General features: G+C 33.6%; 2 protein-coding genes, 2 non-coding genes and 1 pseudogene across 6 annotated transcripts; 1 reads left to right on the forward strand and 4 right to left on the reverse strand.

The window, feature by feature from the left end:
* Positions 1-81: 81 nt before the first annotated feature.
* Positions 82-153, reverse strand: TRNAP-CGG (transfer RNA proline (anticodon CGG)). Its single transcript has one exon. It is a non-coding gene; the product is annotated as a tRNA-Pro (tRNA).
* LOC108859239 (uncharacterized) lies at positions 151-3,622 on the forward strand. 2 transcript variants are annotated; one of them, XM_018633125.2, is made up of 10 exons: positions 1,378-1,533; positions 1,650-1,730; positions 1,812-1,833; positions 1,922-2,004; positions 2,534-2,566; positions 2,655-2,733; positions 2,917-2,969; positions 3,065-3,125; positions 3,217-3,299; positions 3,400-3,622. In XM_018633125.2, the coding sequence occupies exons 1-10, from the start codon at positions 1,516-1,518 to the stop codon at positions 3,490-3,492; spliced, it is 606 nt and encodes a 201-aa protein (XP_018488627.1). In that variant the 5' UTR covers positions 1,378-1,515; the 3' UTR covers positions 3,493-3,622. The 2 variants fall into 2 exon arrangements, with proteins under 2 accessions (XP_056866748.1, XP_018488627.1); XM_057010768.1 differs by lacking the exons at positions 1,378-1,533; positions 1,650-1,730; positions 1,812-1,833; positions 1,922-2,004 and adding exons at positions 151-295; positions 399-479; positions 572-593; positions 676-758 and having other exon boundaries at positions 3,217-3,622.
* Positions 1,319-1,390, reverse strand: TRNAP-CGG (transfer RNA proline (anticodon CGG)). The gene has a single exon. It is a non-coding gene; the product is annotated as a tRNA-Pro (tRNA).
* Positions 3,623-3,982: 360 nt separating the features above from the next.
* On the reverse strand, positions 3,983-6,898 carry LOC108860800 (uncharacterized). 2 transcript variants are annotated; one of them, XM_018634651.2, is made up of 6 exons: positions 6,726-6,898; positions 6,336-6,425; positions 5,516-5,905; positions 5,327-5,439; positions 4,997-5,232; positions 3,983-4,607 (listed from the first exon to the last, which is right to left on the reverse strand). In XM_018634651.2, the coding sequence occupies exons 1-6, from the start codon at positions 6,777-6,779 to the stop codon at positions 4,138-4,140; spliced, it is 1,353 nt and encodes a 450-aa protein (XP_018490153.1). In that variant the 5' UTR covers positions 6,780-6,898; the 3' UTR covers positions 3,983-4,137. The 2 variants fall into 2 exon arrangements, with proteins under 2 accessions (XP_018490153.1, XP_056866551.1); XM_057010571.1 differs by lacking the exon at positions 6,726-6,898 and adding an exon at positions 6,529-6,581.
* Positions 6,899-7,592: 694 nt separating this feature from the next.
* Positions 7,593-12,152, reverse strand: LOC108857910 (lon protease homolog 4, chloroplastic/mitochondrial-like; annotated as a pseudogene).
* Between the last annotated feature and the right edge of the window lie 4,125 nt (positions 12,153-16,277).

Consider the following 16,277-nt stretch of genomic DNA (forward strand, 5'->3'; position numbering starts at 1 on the left):
GCACGAAGTTCTGGTTCATAATGGGAGAACGGGAAGGCGTCTATATGAAAGTGAGAAAAAGATATAAAAATATAAATTAAAGGGGTGTTCCGAGAATCGAACTCGGGACCTCTCGCACCCGAAGCGAGAATCATACCACTAGACCAAACACCCTACGACGGTCGGTTAGACAATTCGAAAGTAACAAACTCTAACTTCATAATTGTGCGGACGGACTATAATCAATTCGAATCGGCAACAGTGCTTGCTTCCCTCATTCATCGTCTTCTCTTCTCCAATGGCTTCTAGCAACACCGTAAGCTAACGATCTCGATCCTCTTTTACACTCTTCTAACTACTTAGGGTTTTATTAGGGTAACGATACGATTCTGAGATTGATTTTGTGTGTGTTTTTGTAGCCTCAAGGGGTTGACAATACGTTCAGAAAGAAGTTCGATACGGAAGAGTATCGGGAGCGTGCACGTGAACGCGAAAAGAAGGTTTGGGTTCTTTCTCCCCCAAAGTTCATATTTTTTTCAATCTCTGATCTGTTCGATTTTTTGAAAAAGGGTTTTAATTGTGGATTTTGCAGGAGGCGGAACGGTCTAAACAGTGTAGGGTTTTACTTTCTCTGACTTCAGGTTATGATAAAGTTTGAATTTTCTTTTGAGATCTGGGGGTTGTATTTGTTGGCAGCTAAAGGTCCACCTGTGCAAAGAGCTCCTTTGAAGCATAGAGATTATCATGTTGACCTAGAGTCTCGTCTCGGCAAGACCCAGGTTGAGTTTTTTTTTTACTCTCTTTTAACCCTCTCTTTTGTTGTATATGCTGGCAGCATTTATATTGAGTAGAAGTTTGCAAGCTTAGCTTTTGTTTTATCCGCAAGACAAATAATCTATGGAAGTAACTTCCTGCTCTGAGTTACGGATGATGTTCTATCTCTAAAAGGTTTTGACTTGAGATGTGTTAAAGTTTCCTGATTGTTTTTTGATCCTTCTTGAGAGTAGCTGGTGTTTTATTTGGTAGCTCAGTTCTTCTAGTCCATGGAAAAAAAGACAGAAAGATCACCCACTATCTTGTTTACTGTTATAGGGATGGCATGAAGTTTGAATTGGTTATTGCAAAAGTGTTTCTAATGTGATAACGGGAAGGGGAACTTAAAACAGCACGGAGTTCTGGTCCACAATGTGATAACGGGAAGGCGTCTCTGTGAAAGTGAGGAAAAAATTAAAAACATGCAAAAAATGATCTTAAAACAGCAGGAAGTTCTGGTTCATAATGGGAGAACGGGAAGGCGTCTATGTGAAAGTGAGAAAAATATATAAAAATATAAATTAAAGGGGTGTTCCGAGAATCGAACTCGGGACCTCTCGCACCCGAAGCGAGAATCATACCACTAGACCAAACACCCTACGACGATTTTTACACAATTCGAAAGTAACAAACCCTAACTTAATCATTATGCGGACGGAACTATAATCAATTCGAATCGGCAACAGTGCTTTGCTTCCCTCATTCATCGTCTTCTCTTCTCCAATGGCTTCTAGCAACACCGTAAGCTTAACGATCTCGATCCTCTCTACACTCTCTAACTACTTAGGGTTTTATTAGGGTAACGATACGATTATGAGATTGATTTTGTGTGTGTTGTTTTGGTTCGGTTTTTGTAGCCTCAAGGGGTTGACAATACGTTCAGAAAGAAGTTCGATACGGAAGAGTATCGGGAGCGTGCACGTGAACGCGAAAAGAAGGTTTGGGTTCTTTCTCCCCCAAAGTTTCCCTCTTTTTTTTTAAATCTCTGATCTGTTTAGTTTCGATTTGTGGATTTGCAGGAGGCGGAACGGTCTAAACAGTGTAGGGTTTTACTTTCTCTGATTTCAGGTTATGATAAAGTTTGAATTTTTTTGACATGATTGATTTGGGGGTTGTTGTATTTTGGCAGCTAAAGGTCCTCCTGTGCAAAGAGCTCCTTTGAAGCATAGAGATTATCATGTAGACCTAGAGTCTCGTCTGGGCAAGACTCAGGTTGAGTTTTATTTTACTCTCTTTTAACCCTCTCTTTTCTTGTTGTTCTAGTTGTATATGCTGGCAATGTTTGGATTTAGTAGAAACTGCTCTTGAGCTCTAGAGTCTGCTACTTACGTACAGTTGATGTTTCTATCTTGGGTCTCTTTTACATGTTGAAGTCCACTTTTAAAAGGTTTTTCACTTGGAATGTGTTTAAACTTTACTGGATTCTATAGTAGCTGTGTGTTTTATTTAGGTACAAGTTTGGTAGCTCAGTTCTTCTAGTCCATGGAATAAAAACAGACCAAGGTTGTGAATGGTCACCCCACTATCTTGTTTACTGTTATAGGGATGGCATTCATGTTTGAATTGACTATTGCAAAAGTGTTTTTTTATATATATATATATATATATGAGCTGAATCAAAAATAATTGGTTTGATTTATCGATTTAGTTCTTGTATTCTTCTGATTTTGGAAATTTCTCAACTAGAGAGGGCTCCTTCCATATTCTAAAATTCTAATGATCTTGTTGTTCATATCGCCAGGTTGTTACACCAGTAGCGCCTCTAAGTCAGCAGGTAATGGCTGTTTCTAGCTTTACTCGCATACATGAGCTTAACTTGTAATCCACATGGTTATCTGCTAATGATCTTTGTCTTGGCACAGGCCGGTTATTTCTGTCGCGTTTGTGACTGTGTTGTTAAAGATTCAGCAAACTACTTGGATCACATAAATGGGAAGAAACGTACGTTGTTGACTCTTTGATCTGCTCTTTACTCACTATATTTCTAACATATCAAACTAAAGAAACCAGATTCATTCTGAACTCTGACACTAAATTCTTTGATTGAACATTCAATCTGTTTACAGTTTTTACTAAAATAGATGTTCATGTTATTGTTTCTGTTTTTGTTTTTGTTTAATACAGATCAAAGAGCGTTGGGAATGTCTATGCGGGTGGAGAGATCGTCTCTTGAACAGGTTAACTTTTTTCTCTCACATGCATATACTTAAATGCTTTCGTGATGTTTCACTTTCACATATGACATAAAGTGGTACTTGTTTGAATACGTTAGGTTCAGGAGCGGTTTGAGGTGCTAAAGAAGCGGAAAACGCCAGGAACTTTCTCAGAACAAGGTAAGACCTCTGAGAGAAACCTTCTCTTAGTTACGTAGTATCTGCATAGTAGAATTCAGATAACTGATTTTGATCATGAACTTGGAAACAGACCTGGACGAACGGATCCGGAAACAGCAAGAAGAAGAGGAGGAGTATAAACGGCAGCGGAGAGAGAAAAAGAAAGAAAAGAAGGCAAGTTTCTATATATGTACTAGAGCTCCCTATGTTTTTTTTTTTTTTTGATTTGGATTTTGGAATATGACATGTGATTTCTCAAAATATCTGGATTCAGAAAGGGAAGGTGGTGGAGGAGGAGCCTGAGATGGATCCCGAGGTTGCAGAGATGATGGGATTTGGGGGCTTTGGATCTTCCAAAAAATCATGATGATCTTCATTTGATCATTATGTGTCTTTTATGTTGTAACGTTTTTGATCCAAAAGCTTGAAACTTTGTAATCTAACATCGCATAACGATATCGTTCGTCTCATTGTGACTAAGAAAAACAGTTTGTTTCTTTCAACTCTCTTTTAGAGTATTTGACAAAAGCGTTACGGTTACATAATGACATATTTTCTACTGACTACAGTTCTCTGTAACCTGAGAAAAGCTTTAGAGAATGCAAGTGACTTAAATTTCCGGTGCATTGTGTTCTTTTACCCTTGTAAATTGTCTTTAGTCACATACTAAAATGACTAAAGAGCATGGTATGGTGATACACTGACTTATTGATCAAAAGAGAATACATGGATAATGGTGAGGATAGTATTGATGTATACATGGAATGTTTAAATAAATTGTACAAAACTCATCTCCATATTTTTCAAAAAGAAAAACCATCACACTAAAAGAACAATCTGCCAAAGTTATATGGTTTAAGTGTTTAACCAAACAGAGTCCTCAAGTTCCACACTTTGTGCAAAGGGGTACTAAAAAAAAACTAGAAAAAAAAGACAAAACGTAGGAAAAACTTATAGGGAAGATGAAGCAGAGAAAGGTGAAGCAAATCTCTAATGATATACAGAATCATATCTACGAATCAGGAGGCAGCGAACCATTGGTGTTGTTGAAGCATTGATTACAATAACATTCTCCGTTGGTCTGAAACTGACGTATGCATTTCATGTTCTGCATCGCTTCTTCTTGAGCTAAGATGTCTCGTAGATACGGTCCCATATCAGATACTGTGAAGTCGTTCGGATGTGGAAATATCGTCGAGTTAGGTTGTCTCTCTTGTGCAGATGCTTGACTTGTACGTAACTCTCCTGTGTTACTCGTTTCGCCCTGGTCTCGAATCATCGGATTGTTAAAATGTGACCCGCTAATAGACCTTCCCATGTTGGTCATCAGCTGAGATGATGGGTGGGTAACTTGCACCCCAGGTAATTGACTCGTAGTTTCATTCTGGTGATTGCTTTGAAAAAATGGGTTTATTTGATTATTCGCGCAGAAATCAGTCGCCATGCTGAAGTTTACGTCCTCCACGGGCTCATGAACAAGTCCTATAAAAATAATGGGTTATTTTAATACACATGCTGACGTATAAAATGTCACACAAATCTCATATATAGTACTAAAAATTTATAACAAAAAGATTAACACATAAAGAACAAAGTTCTTCGAAATCATTAAACAATATAAATAAATACTTAATTACTCTAAACTCTATCATACGATTCATACCCCATACCTCAAATACTAAATCATAAATTCTAATCACTATACCTTAAAATCAAATATAAAATATATATTTATTATATAATTTACAATCTAAATATTTTAATATGTATCTAATTAATCATTTGGTTATAACTGATCGTGTATTAGTTGTTTAAGTGGTATTCTAGAGTATTTTTCTAAAATAGTTTGCGTAAGGTTCAAAGTTAAGTACCTTGAGGATACTGATGACACAGGCCACTATTGCCGTTGAAGCCAAGTGTTCTGCAGTGTCCGTAGGGAGACAAGTTGCTGTTATCATTGTTGTTATTGTTTCCATTATCGAAGTAAAGAGACTGTGGTAGCGTTGGGAAATTGACTTTGGCGAGTTTTGACCAGAAGCTATCGGCGGACGCAAGCTTATCCAAGTTCCATTTTAGATCTTTAGGGGAAACATGAAGTGTATGTCTCCTGTTATTATATATAAAACATGAGGCTGTAAATAAATCGATTTCAATATGGTACTAGAACAAAATAAAAGGGTCAAAGATGGAGAATGTGAAACCTGTATTTAGAAGCAGATTGACCTAGGGTGAAATCTTGATCCAACTGTTTCCATTGAGTGTGTTTTCCTTTCTGTGGATTAATCTCCATGAAGAACGTTGGACATTTTCCCAACTGAAAAAAAAAAACAGCTCAAGATTTGAGATAGAATGTGTAAAAGATATGATGTATAACAAGTCTTGTATACTACCTCGACTTCAAGGATTCCTGTTTCATTTTGTGGAGAATAACTTGCTCTAAGAGATAAGACATCAGACCATTGGATCTCGATCTTTCTTTTAAGTTTTGAATCTTCGTCAAGAATCTCCCACATAAGTCTCTTCTTTGCAAAGTAGAATTTGGCCTTAAGATCATCCGGGTAGACTGACTTGTGAGTCCATTCACCAATCATGATCTTGGAGATTTGGAAATTCATAGCCTTTTGTTTTTCAATATTTTTAGGAGTTTCATAAGTCGTTAAGGTCTTTGTGTTCTCTGTGGAATAGGGTGGATTTTGCCTCTCTTCTTGTAATTTGGATTCAATTTTGTTGAAATGTTCCAGAGTTGGTGTGTAAGTCAAGTTTAGAGGTGGATATTGACCCTGAAAAAAATAGAGATAGAGAGTAAATAACAAATTTATAGAATTGTTTTATGAAAAACAAAGATAAATACGCAAGCCAAATATACCATAAAAACAAAGTTTCTAAGTTTCTAGAATATATGCAAGAAGATAATGAATAAACTTTGATCAAAAAAAAAAAAAGATAATGAATAAACTAAAAAGTAAGATTTAACACGTGGTTTACAAAATGGTTATACTTACGAATAATTAAATCTTATTAATTGAAACATATAGATAATCTTTTAAATTGTAACATGATTATATATAGATAATCTTTGAATTGTAATATGATTATATAAACACAAGATATACAAGAGTAATCTCGTTCAAAGTCCTATTGGGAAATTAGTCAGCAAATCAAATTCAATAAAGATGACTAAACTACAAACATGTTCATAGAAAAGTTTACCTCTTGGATCAGCAGGGTGTCAGGGTCTCCCAAACCCCCAATCCAGAGTGGTGTCGCTCCATGAAATTCCTCAAGGAGATTTTTAGCCATCTGTCATGGGAAATTTAAAGTCTATCACCAGTTACAAACAATTTTGTTGTGAGTGGATATTAAAACACTAATAGAATAGAAAACAATTGTAATAACTTAAAACCTAAATCCTGATTGTCTTCCAGATCATGAAAAATTATAAAATATCTGAAAACGCCACACAGAAGAACAAAGATAGAGTACCAGAGATATAACAAATCATAAAACATGAAGAGACGGCAATAACCAAATAGAAACATATATATATATATATATATATATATATATTAATAATGAATAGGAAGATCAAAGTAGAGAGACCTCTGCAGTTAATTGGCTAGGGCCACCTTGAGATTCTTCTCCCATATTCATCATCCAATGATATCAAGAACACCTCTCAGGTTTTGTTTTGGCTTTTGTCTGTTTTAGCTTTCTCACAGCGTATTCAGATATTGCCTAGCTACATATATCCTTATAGATTTTCATATATCTATATGTATTTAGATTTTTTTTGGTCAAGGACATATATGTATAATAATTATTTTTAACTGAATAAACTGCAACCAAATAGTTTGTTGATAAATACTTAAATATTATCTAAGTATATTGAAATTTGAAACCAAGAGTTTATTAGATTTACCAATAATTAAAATTACAAATATTGCCTTGCTTAGAGAATATATATACACGTTTTCTTAATTATAATTGTTTATATACGATAATTTTGTTAGAGTTTGTATTCCGGGTGTAATTAGGATCCAGGAAACAAATCAAGTTCTCCCTTTCCTTCCACAATTTACTAATTAATTTGAAAGATCTATGCTCTTTGAAAATGTAATCAGAGATAAAAATCTTGATTGTACCTTCACAATACGCTCTAAAGTTATCTTTTATCCAATTAAATGTCACATCTCAAAGATTTCACAAAATCCTGCCGTACAAGACAAGCAAATAAGGTTAACTTTTTTTTCATTCTATGTGTAAATCTCAAAGACTTCACAAAAAAAACTGGTGGTAAAGTTCGAAAAGAGATTCTGAAATCTTTGATTTAACAACAAAAAGCTTCATGATTAGAGATTATATTTGTACTCAAAAGCAGTCCAATCTCAAAAATAATTTAATCTAATTAGTAGGTAGTATTACATTTATATGTAAGAAAAATAAAAGAGATTAAAATGAGATCGGTCTAAAGCGTGACATATTACAAGTTACAACAACAGAGGGAAAGATACCAAGCGGGTTAGACTTCTTCTTCTAGTGGTCGGTCATACCCAAAGGCTAGCTCAAAAATCTGCTCATACTCATCAACAAAATGAACATCTAGCCCTTCTTTCACGTTTCCTGGGAGCTCATCAAAATCTCTACGGTTAGCCTCTGGAAAAATTATCATCTTCACTTGACTCCTTCTCGCAGCTATAGTCTTCTGCTTAACCTGTGAGAGAGACATTCTTTAAGTGAATCAACATGAAAGCTGAAAAAATATAGTAATTAACATGTAAGATATATGTGACTTACACCGCCTATTGGAAGAATCCTACCGGTCAAAGTGACTTCTCCAGTCATTGCAAGATCCTTTCTAACATGCTTCTTCATGGCAAGTGATAGCAATGAAGTGATCATTGTGCAGCCGCCGCTTGGACCGTCTTTTGGTGTGGCTCCTGCAGGAACATGTAGATGGAGCTTGGAGTTGGCAAAGAAGAGGTTCTCAGGTTCTTTCTCCAGCATGATCTTCCTAGCGACCGTGTGAGCTATCTGTGCGCTTTCTTTCATCACGTTCCCGAGCTGGCCTGTTGTACGAAGACAGCCTTTACGTTCTGCTTCTTCCACAAAGGTTGTCTCTATGTAAGACGTTGATCCACCCATTGATGACGCAACTAGACCCATAACAACTCGACTGGTGTCTGTTCGTAGATCTTGTCTGCGCGGAACACAGGTTTGCCAACATAATCCACAAGGTTTGATTCTTCGACCATAACCTTTTCAACCGTTTCAGCTACCACTCTCTTCTGCTCAGTCTTTGTTGCTGACTCATCTGTCAACACAGTGGATTCTGATGCTTTTAGGCGTACTAGTTTATGAGCAATCTGCCAAAGAAGTCAAAATGATTTTAGATTCTTGAGACTCAAGTAAAGTGTTTGGAACTTGTTGACCTACCTTACGATAAATCTTTTCAACCGTTTCTGCTACCACTCCCCTCTGCTTAGTCTTTGTTTCTATTGATTCTAAGGATTCCGAATCTGTCTTGGCCAAAGGTTTAGTATCTTCAACCGAAACTGATGCTTTTTGGCGTACTAGTTTAAGAGCAATCTGCCAAAGAAGTCAAAATGGTTTTATATTTCTTGAGACTCAAGTAATGGAATGTTCAGTCAACTTTGTAGGGTAACATACCTTACGATAAATCTTCTCAATATGTTTCTGGAGATTTCTAACTCCAGCTTCTCTGCAGTAATTTTCTATCAACGAAAGAAGAGCTGCATCGGTCACATCAACCTGGTAAAGAGTAGAAAACAACTTGAGTAAATGGCACTGAGGACTAATAGGTAATTAAGAGTAAGAGTTAAAAAGACCTGTTCAGGCTTGATGCCACAGTCAACGCATGTGGCTTTCACCAAATAGTCTCTAGCAATATGCATCTTCTCATCAGTAACATACCCTGCGAGATGAATCACCTCCATTCTATCTAGCAGAGGTTTCGGAATCTTATCTGTCACATTCGCTGTGCAGACAAACAAAACCTTGGACAAGTCAATAGTAACATCAAGATAGTGGTCTCGAAAGTTTGCATTCTGCTCTGGATCCATAACCTCCAGCAATGCACTGGCTGGGTCGTCAGAGTGTTTCTTTCCAAGCTGCCAAGGAAGAACCAATATAGACAATGATTGATTGCAGTATACTATCAACAAAAGAGAAGCAAAAGTCAAGGAGAGCTTACCTTATCAATCTCATCGATAAGAATAAGAGGATTTTCAGTTCCCACAGTTTTTAGACACTGTACAATCTTTCCAGGCATGGCACCAACGTATGTTCGACGATGCCCCTAAACAGTGCATGAAAGTATAGATGATTATTATATAATAAACCTATGCTTAATAGAATTTAAACTATTAAATTTTTTGTTTTTCATGCAGTAGTTATATTACATTAATCTCGTGAACATCAGTTAGTCCACCAACAGAGAACCGGTAAAACTTGCGGTCAAGAGCACGTGCTATAGACCGGCCAATGCTAGTTTTTCCACTCCAGGAGGGCCTGAGAGACATATGATCTTCCCTGTTTGAACACCATTTTTAACTTAAAAACATTCAGTTTCAACATCTTTTTCATCAAATTGAGAAAAGAGTGAATCAGAATTTTTTTTTGGCACCTTTTGAAGTGCCTCTAAGACTTCCCACAGCTATAAACTCTAGTATTCTTTCTTTTACATCAGATAAACCGTAATGATCCTCCTCAAGAATCTTTTCTGCTCTTAAGACATCAAAGTTCTCATCACTGCAATTAATCACAAAATATTGGATATGAATTGTACAAGTGAGAGACTCTTTTCAATCAGTCAAAAAAAAAAGAAGAAGAAGAAACAAACCTGAGGTTTCCCCAGGGCAGCACGGTCAACCAATCAAGGTAATTAAGAGTCACCTTGAATTCGCTTGAACTGGTTTTTGTGACGTGGAGTTTTGCAAGCTCTTCTTCTATGACTTCTAGTACATGATTTGGAATCTTGTCTTTGTTAAGGTCAATCCTTTTTGTATACTTTTCTGCAGAAATTAAATACAACAGTCAATGATTTTTTTTTTACATTGGTGCAATACTAGTAAAACTATAACTTTGTACTAATTAACCAGAGAGTGAAGATTTTCTATCTGTCTCCTCCACCACACCAAGCTCCTGCATTGGAACAAACACTCCAAAGTCATCAAACCAATGATACTAAAGAGAATCCATATGACTTGAGAGGAGGCGAGATGAAAAATTAAAACCTTTTTAATACTAGTGAGCTGCTCGTTTAGAAAGACACGTCGTCGCGCACCACTAAATTTGTCTTCAACAGTTTTTGCTACGGATGCCTAGAAACAAAACCAAAAGAGACGAGGATTATCATTTCTCTAGATCAAACAGAAAAAAAATGAAAGCATGGAAGTAAGTACCTGGATCTTGTTGATTTCCACTTCTTTTTTCAACAATTCTAGCGACAACATTAGACGTTTATGAACCTGGAACAAAAGATACCAACAACATGAGAAGCTGTCTCAATGGAACAGTAATAGACTTGTTTTGGTAAAAAATACTTACATCCAGTTCTTCAAGAACCTCCTGATGTTGATGTTTGTTAGCGCCAGAGATACCGACTCCAAAATCCGCTAAATGTTGATAACTAAAGTCAGCTATACGCTATATAATTTCACAAAAGAAATGTACTAAGATAGTGTAACAATTCTGATATATATATATATATCTTTTTTTCAACCGCAAACAGTGCCAAAATATAAAGAGAGCGATGCCTGAGTATAGTCCTGAGCTTGATTTCTCCAGTGTGAACTTGTCTGTAAGAAACTCCTAAGCGTTGACATAACTTCATAGTAGGTTGCCTTAATGACATCATCGTCCTTGTCGTAAGGATTATCCTACAAGGAAACAAACCTTTTGATATGGTTCTCTCTGCTTGTGTAATAAAAGGAAAAAAGGCTTGGAACAGAAACAAACCTTTATATGGTCAACCTTGACGAATAGAGGATCTTCACTCACCTGTAAAACACACAAAGCACACGTTTTTCTCCAAAATCTTGTAACTTTCATGAACTTCAATCCTTTTTTTTTTAGTGAAAGCCTACTTCTCCATTAGCTTACCATGTCTGTTATACAAAGACGTCTGCGGCCAGTAAAGCTGACATGCTTACCTTTGATACTTGAAATCTGAAAAAAAAAAGTTGGCAATGGTTAAACCAACATCCCGGCAGCAAGCAAGGAAAGGGGGATAGATACCTCAACAAGTGTACCAAATTTATGAAGACGGTTAAACAACTCTTTGCCTTTCAACTTGTCAAGAACATTGTCCGTTTCAAAGGTAGAAGAAGAATATGAATCAGTTGAGGCAGCGTCATCATCCTTCAAAAGGAAAACCCCTGCATATGGAGCTTGGCTCTCTTGTAAAGCTGCAAGTAACTTAGGATCCTACACCAAAGAAAAGCTCTCAATACAATAAAAAAGGCGGTACATAGTATATAATAGGTTAAAGTAAACATACTTTGACATAGATTGGCACGCAAAACCCAGGAAAGAGAGGCTTGTTAAGCACCGGCAATGCTATAACCTGAGATTAAACAGCATAAAGCTATCAAAGTTTATACCTTTACATGACTATGAAACTAGCAATGTGCACTAAAGATTAAAAAAAAAAAGTGAACTTTAAGTGAAATTTCTACAAACCGTTTGATAATCTTCGAGGTTAGGGGTCTTTGAGACAACCCCTGACGACGATTTAGTGTGTGAGACTTCGGAATCCAACTTAGCTGCCAATTCGTGTGAACTCCGGTTTAATCCGGTTAGCTGACTCAGTGTCTTGAACAGTGGACTCTTAATCGAGTTTACGTGATGGCCACCGTAAGCGGTTGAAGTGAGAAGCTTCAGCATGACGGGAGAGAGGAGGATGATCTTGAGTAGTCAAGCTCTCGGGAATTTAGGGTTTGTTGCCTGAGATACAAGGTATTAAAGGAAATTTGAAAAAGAAAAAAAAGGGAAACCCCCAAAATGGAAATACAGTGACGACTTCGTGTCTTTGTATGTATGTTCGTGTTTTTATTGTCGAAAAAACCATACCGGACCGGTTAGAGTTTGGGCCAAATTATCATGGGCTTTATGTTGACACTTGTTTTCAGTTTTAAATGAAACAGGTCTGATAGCAGTTCTTTTTCTTTTGTCTTGAAATAAATCATTGTCATCATTAGTACTAATATACATATTTGTTTGGAATGGGGGATAAGTATAACAAAAAATCAATGAGGATAACAACTAATCATTTGATTTGAGAATAATAAACAAACAAAAAGGGGAAAATTAAGAAGATTATATCAAAGCGTGTCTGACGCAAGGAGGCAAATCTCTCTGTCATGACTCACCTTTTAATGCTAAACACCCGACATTTGTATTGCAAATTAGATACTTTTGTTTTTTTTAAACTAAATTAGATACTTTTGTTTCTTAATTCCGTTTTAGTTTTAGTTAACAGCTTCAATTACGTACATACATCTGCCGACTAAATTTTCCCTGTATTTTGCCCAAATTCGACAAGACCAACTCTTTTCTTAGAATGTTTTCTTGTTTGTTCATTTAAAAATTTTTGTTTTGTACCTATGGTTATAAACCTATTGTAATATAAAAACTTAAGAAATTTTACGAGTACATGGCATGGCACGCCGAGAAGACTAGTACTATTTTGAGTATTTATCTAAACTATTAAAATTGAAGTACAAAAAAGAAATAACCCTTAGTTTTGTTCAATAATTACAAGTGAATGCCACTCTATTTTTAGTTAACAAAAAAATTTACAAAAAAATAATATATAGAACTTTCCTTAAAAATCTCAAATGAGTTTCCTAATATTTAGTTACATCAAATTAAAAGATTGCAATCTTTCATTTCTTTAAAAAAATATTTAATGTAAATGTAAGGATCATTGAAAATGTAAAGTGATGATAATTTGGATAAAAGAAAACTTATTATTTAATGAATTCGTTTTTTTAAAATAGCAATTAAAATGTTCCTTTGGTTACATTATATATGTAAATTTAAAGCACTTCTGAAATACAAAAATCCATACTAAAATCGTATACTAAAACCAAAATCATATGTTAATTTAATTTATGTTTACTAATCTAAATACAAAAATCCATAAATCATATCATAAATTTAAATTATTTTTAATAATAAAAACACAAAATCCATACTAAAATCATATAGTATAAATTATTTAGCACATAAAAAAATTTAGATGTAATAGTTACAAGAAAATATTCAATTATTAATAATCTACTCCTTATAAACTTATGCGGTAAATATCTAAACTATTAAAAAGAAAGTAAAAATAGTACTTATCCCTTAGTTTTCCACAAAAAATTTAAGAGATTGCCACTAGGTTTAAATGAGTTTTTGTTTCTTTAATTAAAATGTTTGGTTAATTTAATTGTAACCCATTATGAGGTCTTACTTGGCTGTCACACGTGATGAATTTTGTTCCAGTTAGTAATTAATTTTATTTTTCAGATATTTTTTTTGTCAAATTTTATTTTTCAGATATAAATTGCTAATATATCTAACAATAACAATATTTAAAATCAACGTATTGGTAATTATTTGAAAATAAATGAACCTTAATTATCTCATCAAAAGATTCCTAAAAATTTGACAATCATTTATTAAGGTAGGTATTAGTGTATTATGAGGGATTTCTTTAAAAATGGAGTATTACATTATATTTATTCTCTAGGCTTGCATTTAGATGTTCAATCCAACCATTTGTTCGGTTTCGGGTTTTTGGGTATTTTGGTTTATAAAAATAGCTACCATACTAGGACCATATTTACTTTAGTTTGGTTCGGTTTATATACTGTTGATTTTTTATTTATTCAGTTTTATACCAAAAAATTAATAAATCTAAACTATTAAAATTGAAGTACAAAAAAGAAATAACCTTTAGTTTTGTTCAATAATTACAAGTGAATGCCACTCTATTTTTAATTAACAAAAAAATTTACAAAAAAATAATATATAGAACTTTCCTTAAAAATCTCAAGTGAGTTTCCTAATATTTAGCTATTACATCAAATTAAAAGATTGCAATCTTTCATTTTTTAAAAAAAATATTTCAACGTGTGTGCAGATAAGGATCATTGAAAATGTAAAGTGATGATAATTTGGATAAGAGAAAACTTATTATTTAATGAATTCATTTTTTTATAATAGCAATTAAAATGTTCCTTTGGTTACATTATATATGTAAATTTAAAGCACTTCTGAAATACAAAAATCCATACTAAAATCGTATACTAAAACCAAAATCATATGTTAATTTAACTTATGTTTACTAATCTAAATACAAAATCCATAAATCATATCGTAAATTTAAATTATTTTTAATAATAAAAACACAAAAATCCATACACAAATCATATAGTATAAATTATTTAGCACATAAAAAAATTTAGATGTAATAGTTATAAGAAAATATTCAATTATTAATAATCTACTCCTTATAAACTTATGCGGTAAATATCTAAACTATTAAAAGGAAAGTAAAAATAGTACTTATCCCTTAGTTTTCCACAAAAAAATTAAGAGATTGCCACTAGGTTTAAATGAGTTTTTGTTTCTTTAATTAAAATGTTTGGTTAATTTAATTATAATGAGGTCTTACTTGGCTATCACACGTGATGAATTTTGTTCCAGTTAGTAATTAATTTTATTTTTCAGATATTTTTTTTTGTCAAATTTTATTTTTCAGATATAAATTGCTAATATATCTAACATTAACAATATTTAAAATCAACGTATTGGTAATTATTTGAAAATAAATGAACCTTAATTATCTCATCAAAAGATTCCTAAAAATTTGACAATCATTTATTAAGGTAGATATTAGTGTATTAGGAGGGATTTCTTTAAAAATGGAGTATTACATTATATTTCTCTAGGCTTGCATCTAGATGTTCAATCCAACCATTTGTTCGGTTTCGGGTTTTTGGGTATTTTGGTCTATAAAAATAGCTACCATACTAGGACCATATTTACTTTAGTTTGGTTCGGTTTATATACTGTTGATTTTTTATTTATTCAGTTTTATACCAAAAAATTAATAAATTTATTTATTTTATAGTATTAGTGAATTTTACGTTATATGATTAGATATCGTTTTTTATTTAGCATGGAAATATTTTGGTTTTTGAATATACCATTTTTTATTTTTTTCCAATTATTATTTAAAATAATTAGTACATATACTAAGTAAGTAGTACTAATAGTTCTTACAGATTAAAAAATAAAAAAACAATTAGTAATCCATAATATTATAAATAAATTAGCACACATATTTGTGAACAAAAAGGTGAAAAGTATGTTTTAATTAATTTGATAAAAATAAAAAAATAACTTTCCATGCTAAATAGTTAGTAAATATATTAAAACATATTAAAAAGAAATAAAAAATATAAAAACTAAATAGAATACCCGTGCGGACGCACGGGTCAAAATCTAGTACACATTATAAGGTTAGCACGTTATTTCGCCATTGGTGGTAATGAGCTGGTAGGAGGGGTAAAACAAACCAAATGCATGGTCGGCATTCTACTAGAGAGTTATGTGTGTCCTCTTTTGTTGTAGCATGATAAATTTCTTCATATGGCCGGATATAAAATATACATTTTAAGAATTAATATTATGTTATCTAGTAGGCATATATACAATTCGTCTTTCTCTTTATACACCGATTGACAAGTGCAATCCAAATCAAAATTTCATGTTTTCGAAAAAATTAACCTAATAAAATTATTTATTTTCCAAAAAAAGAGAAAATAATAAAAAACATGTTATATGTTTCACAAAACACCAAACATCGAAACGAATCAAATTCAAATATAGAGAAATCGTGAGCGAAAATTTTGTGGATGATAAATAGCCACAACACTAAACCTAAGGTGAGGAGGTCGTGAAAGAAAACAACATCACATGCATCTTCTTCTTTTCCTATTCTTTTCCAAATTGTTGTTGTTTCTTTATGTTAAATTTTGTTTTATAGCTACGTGTTCCTATCTATTGGTTATATTGCTACCAATCATTGCTCTCCACACTATTATATAAAAATAAAAACTCCTCCAATATCCCTTTTTT

The sequence above is a fragment of the Raphanus sativus genome, chromosome 5 (genome assembly GCF_000801105.2).
Source record: "Raphanus sativus cultivar WK10039 chromosome 5, ASM80110v3, whole genome shotgun sequence".
In the NCBI taxonomy this organism is placed as follows: domain Eukaryota; kingdom Viridiplantae; phylum Streptophyta; class Magnoliopsida; order Brassicales; family Brassicaceae; genus Raphanus; species Raphanus sativus.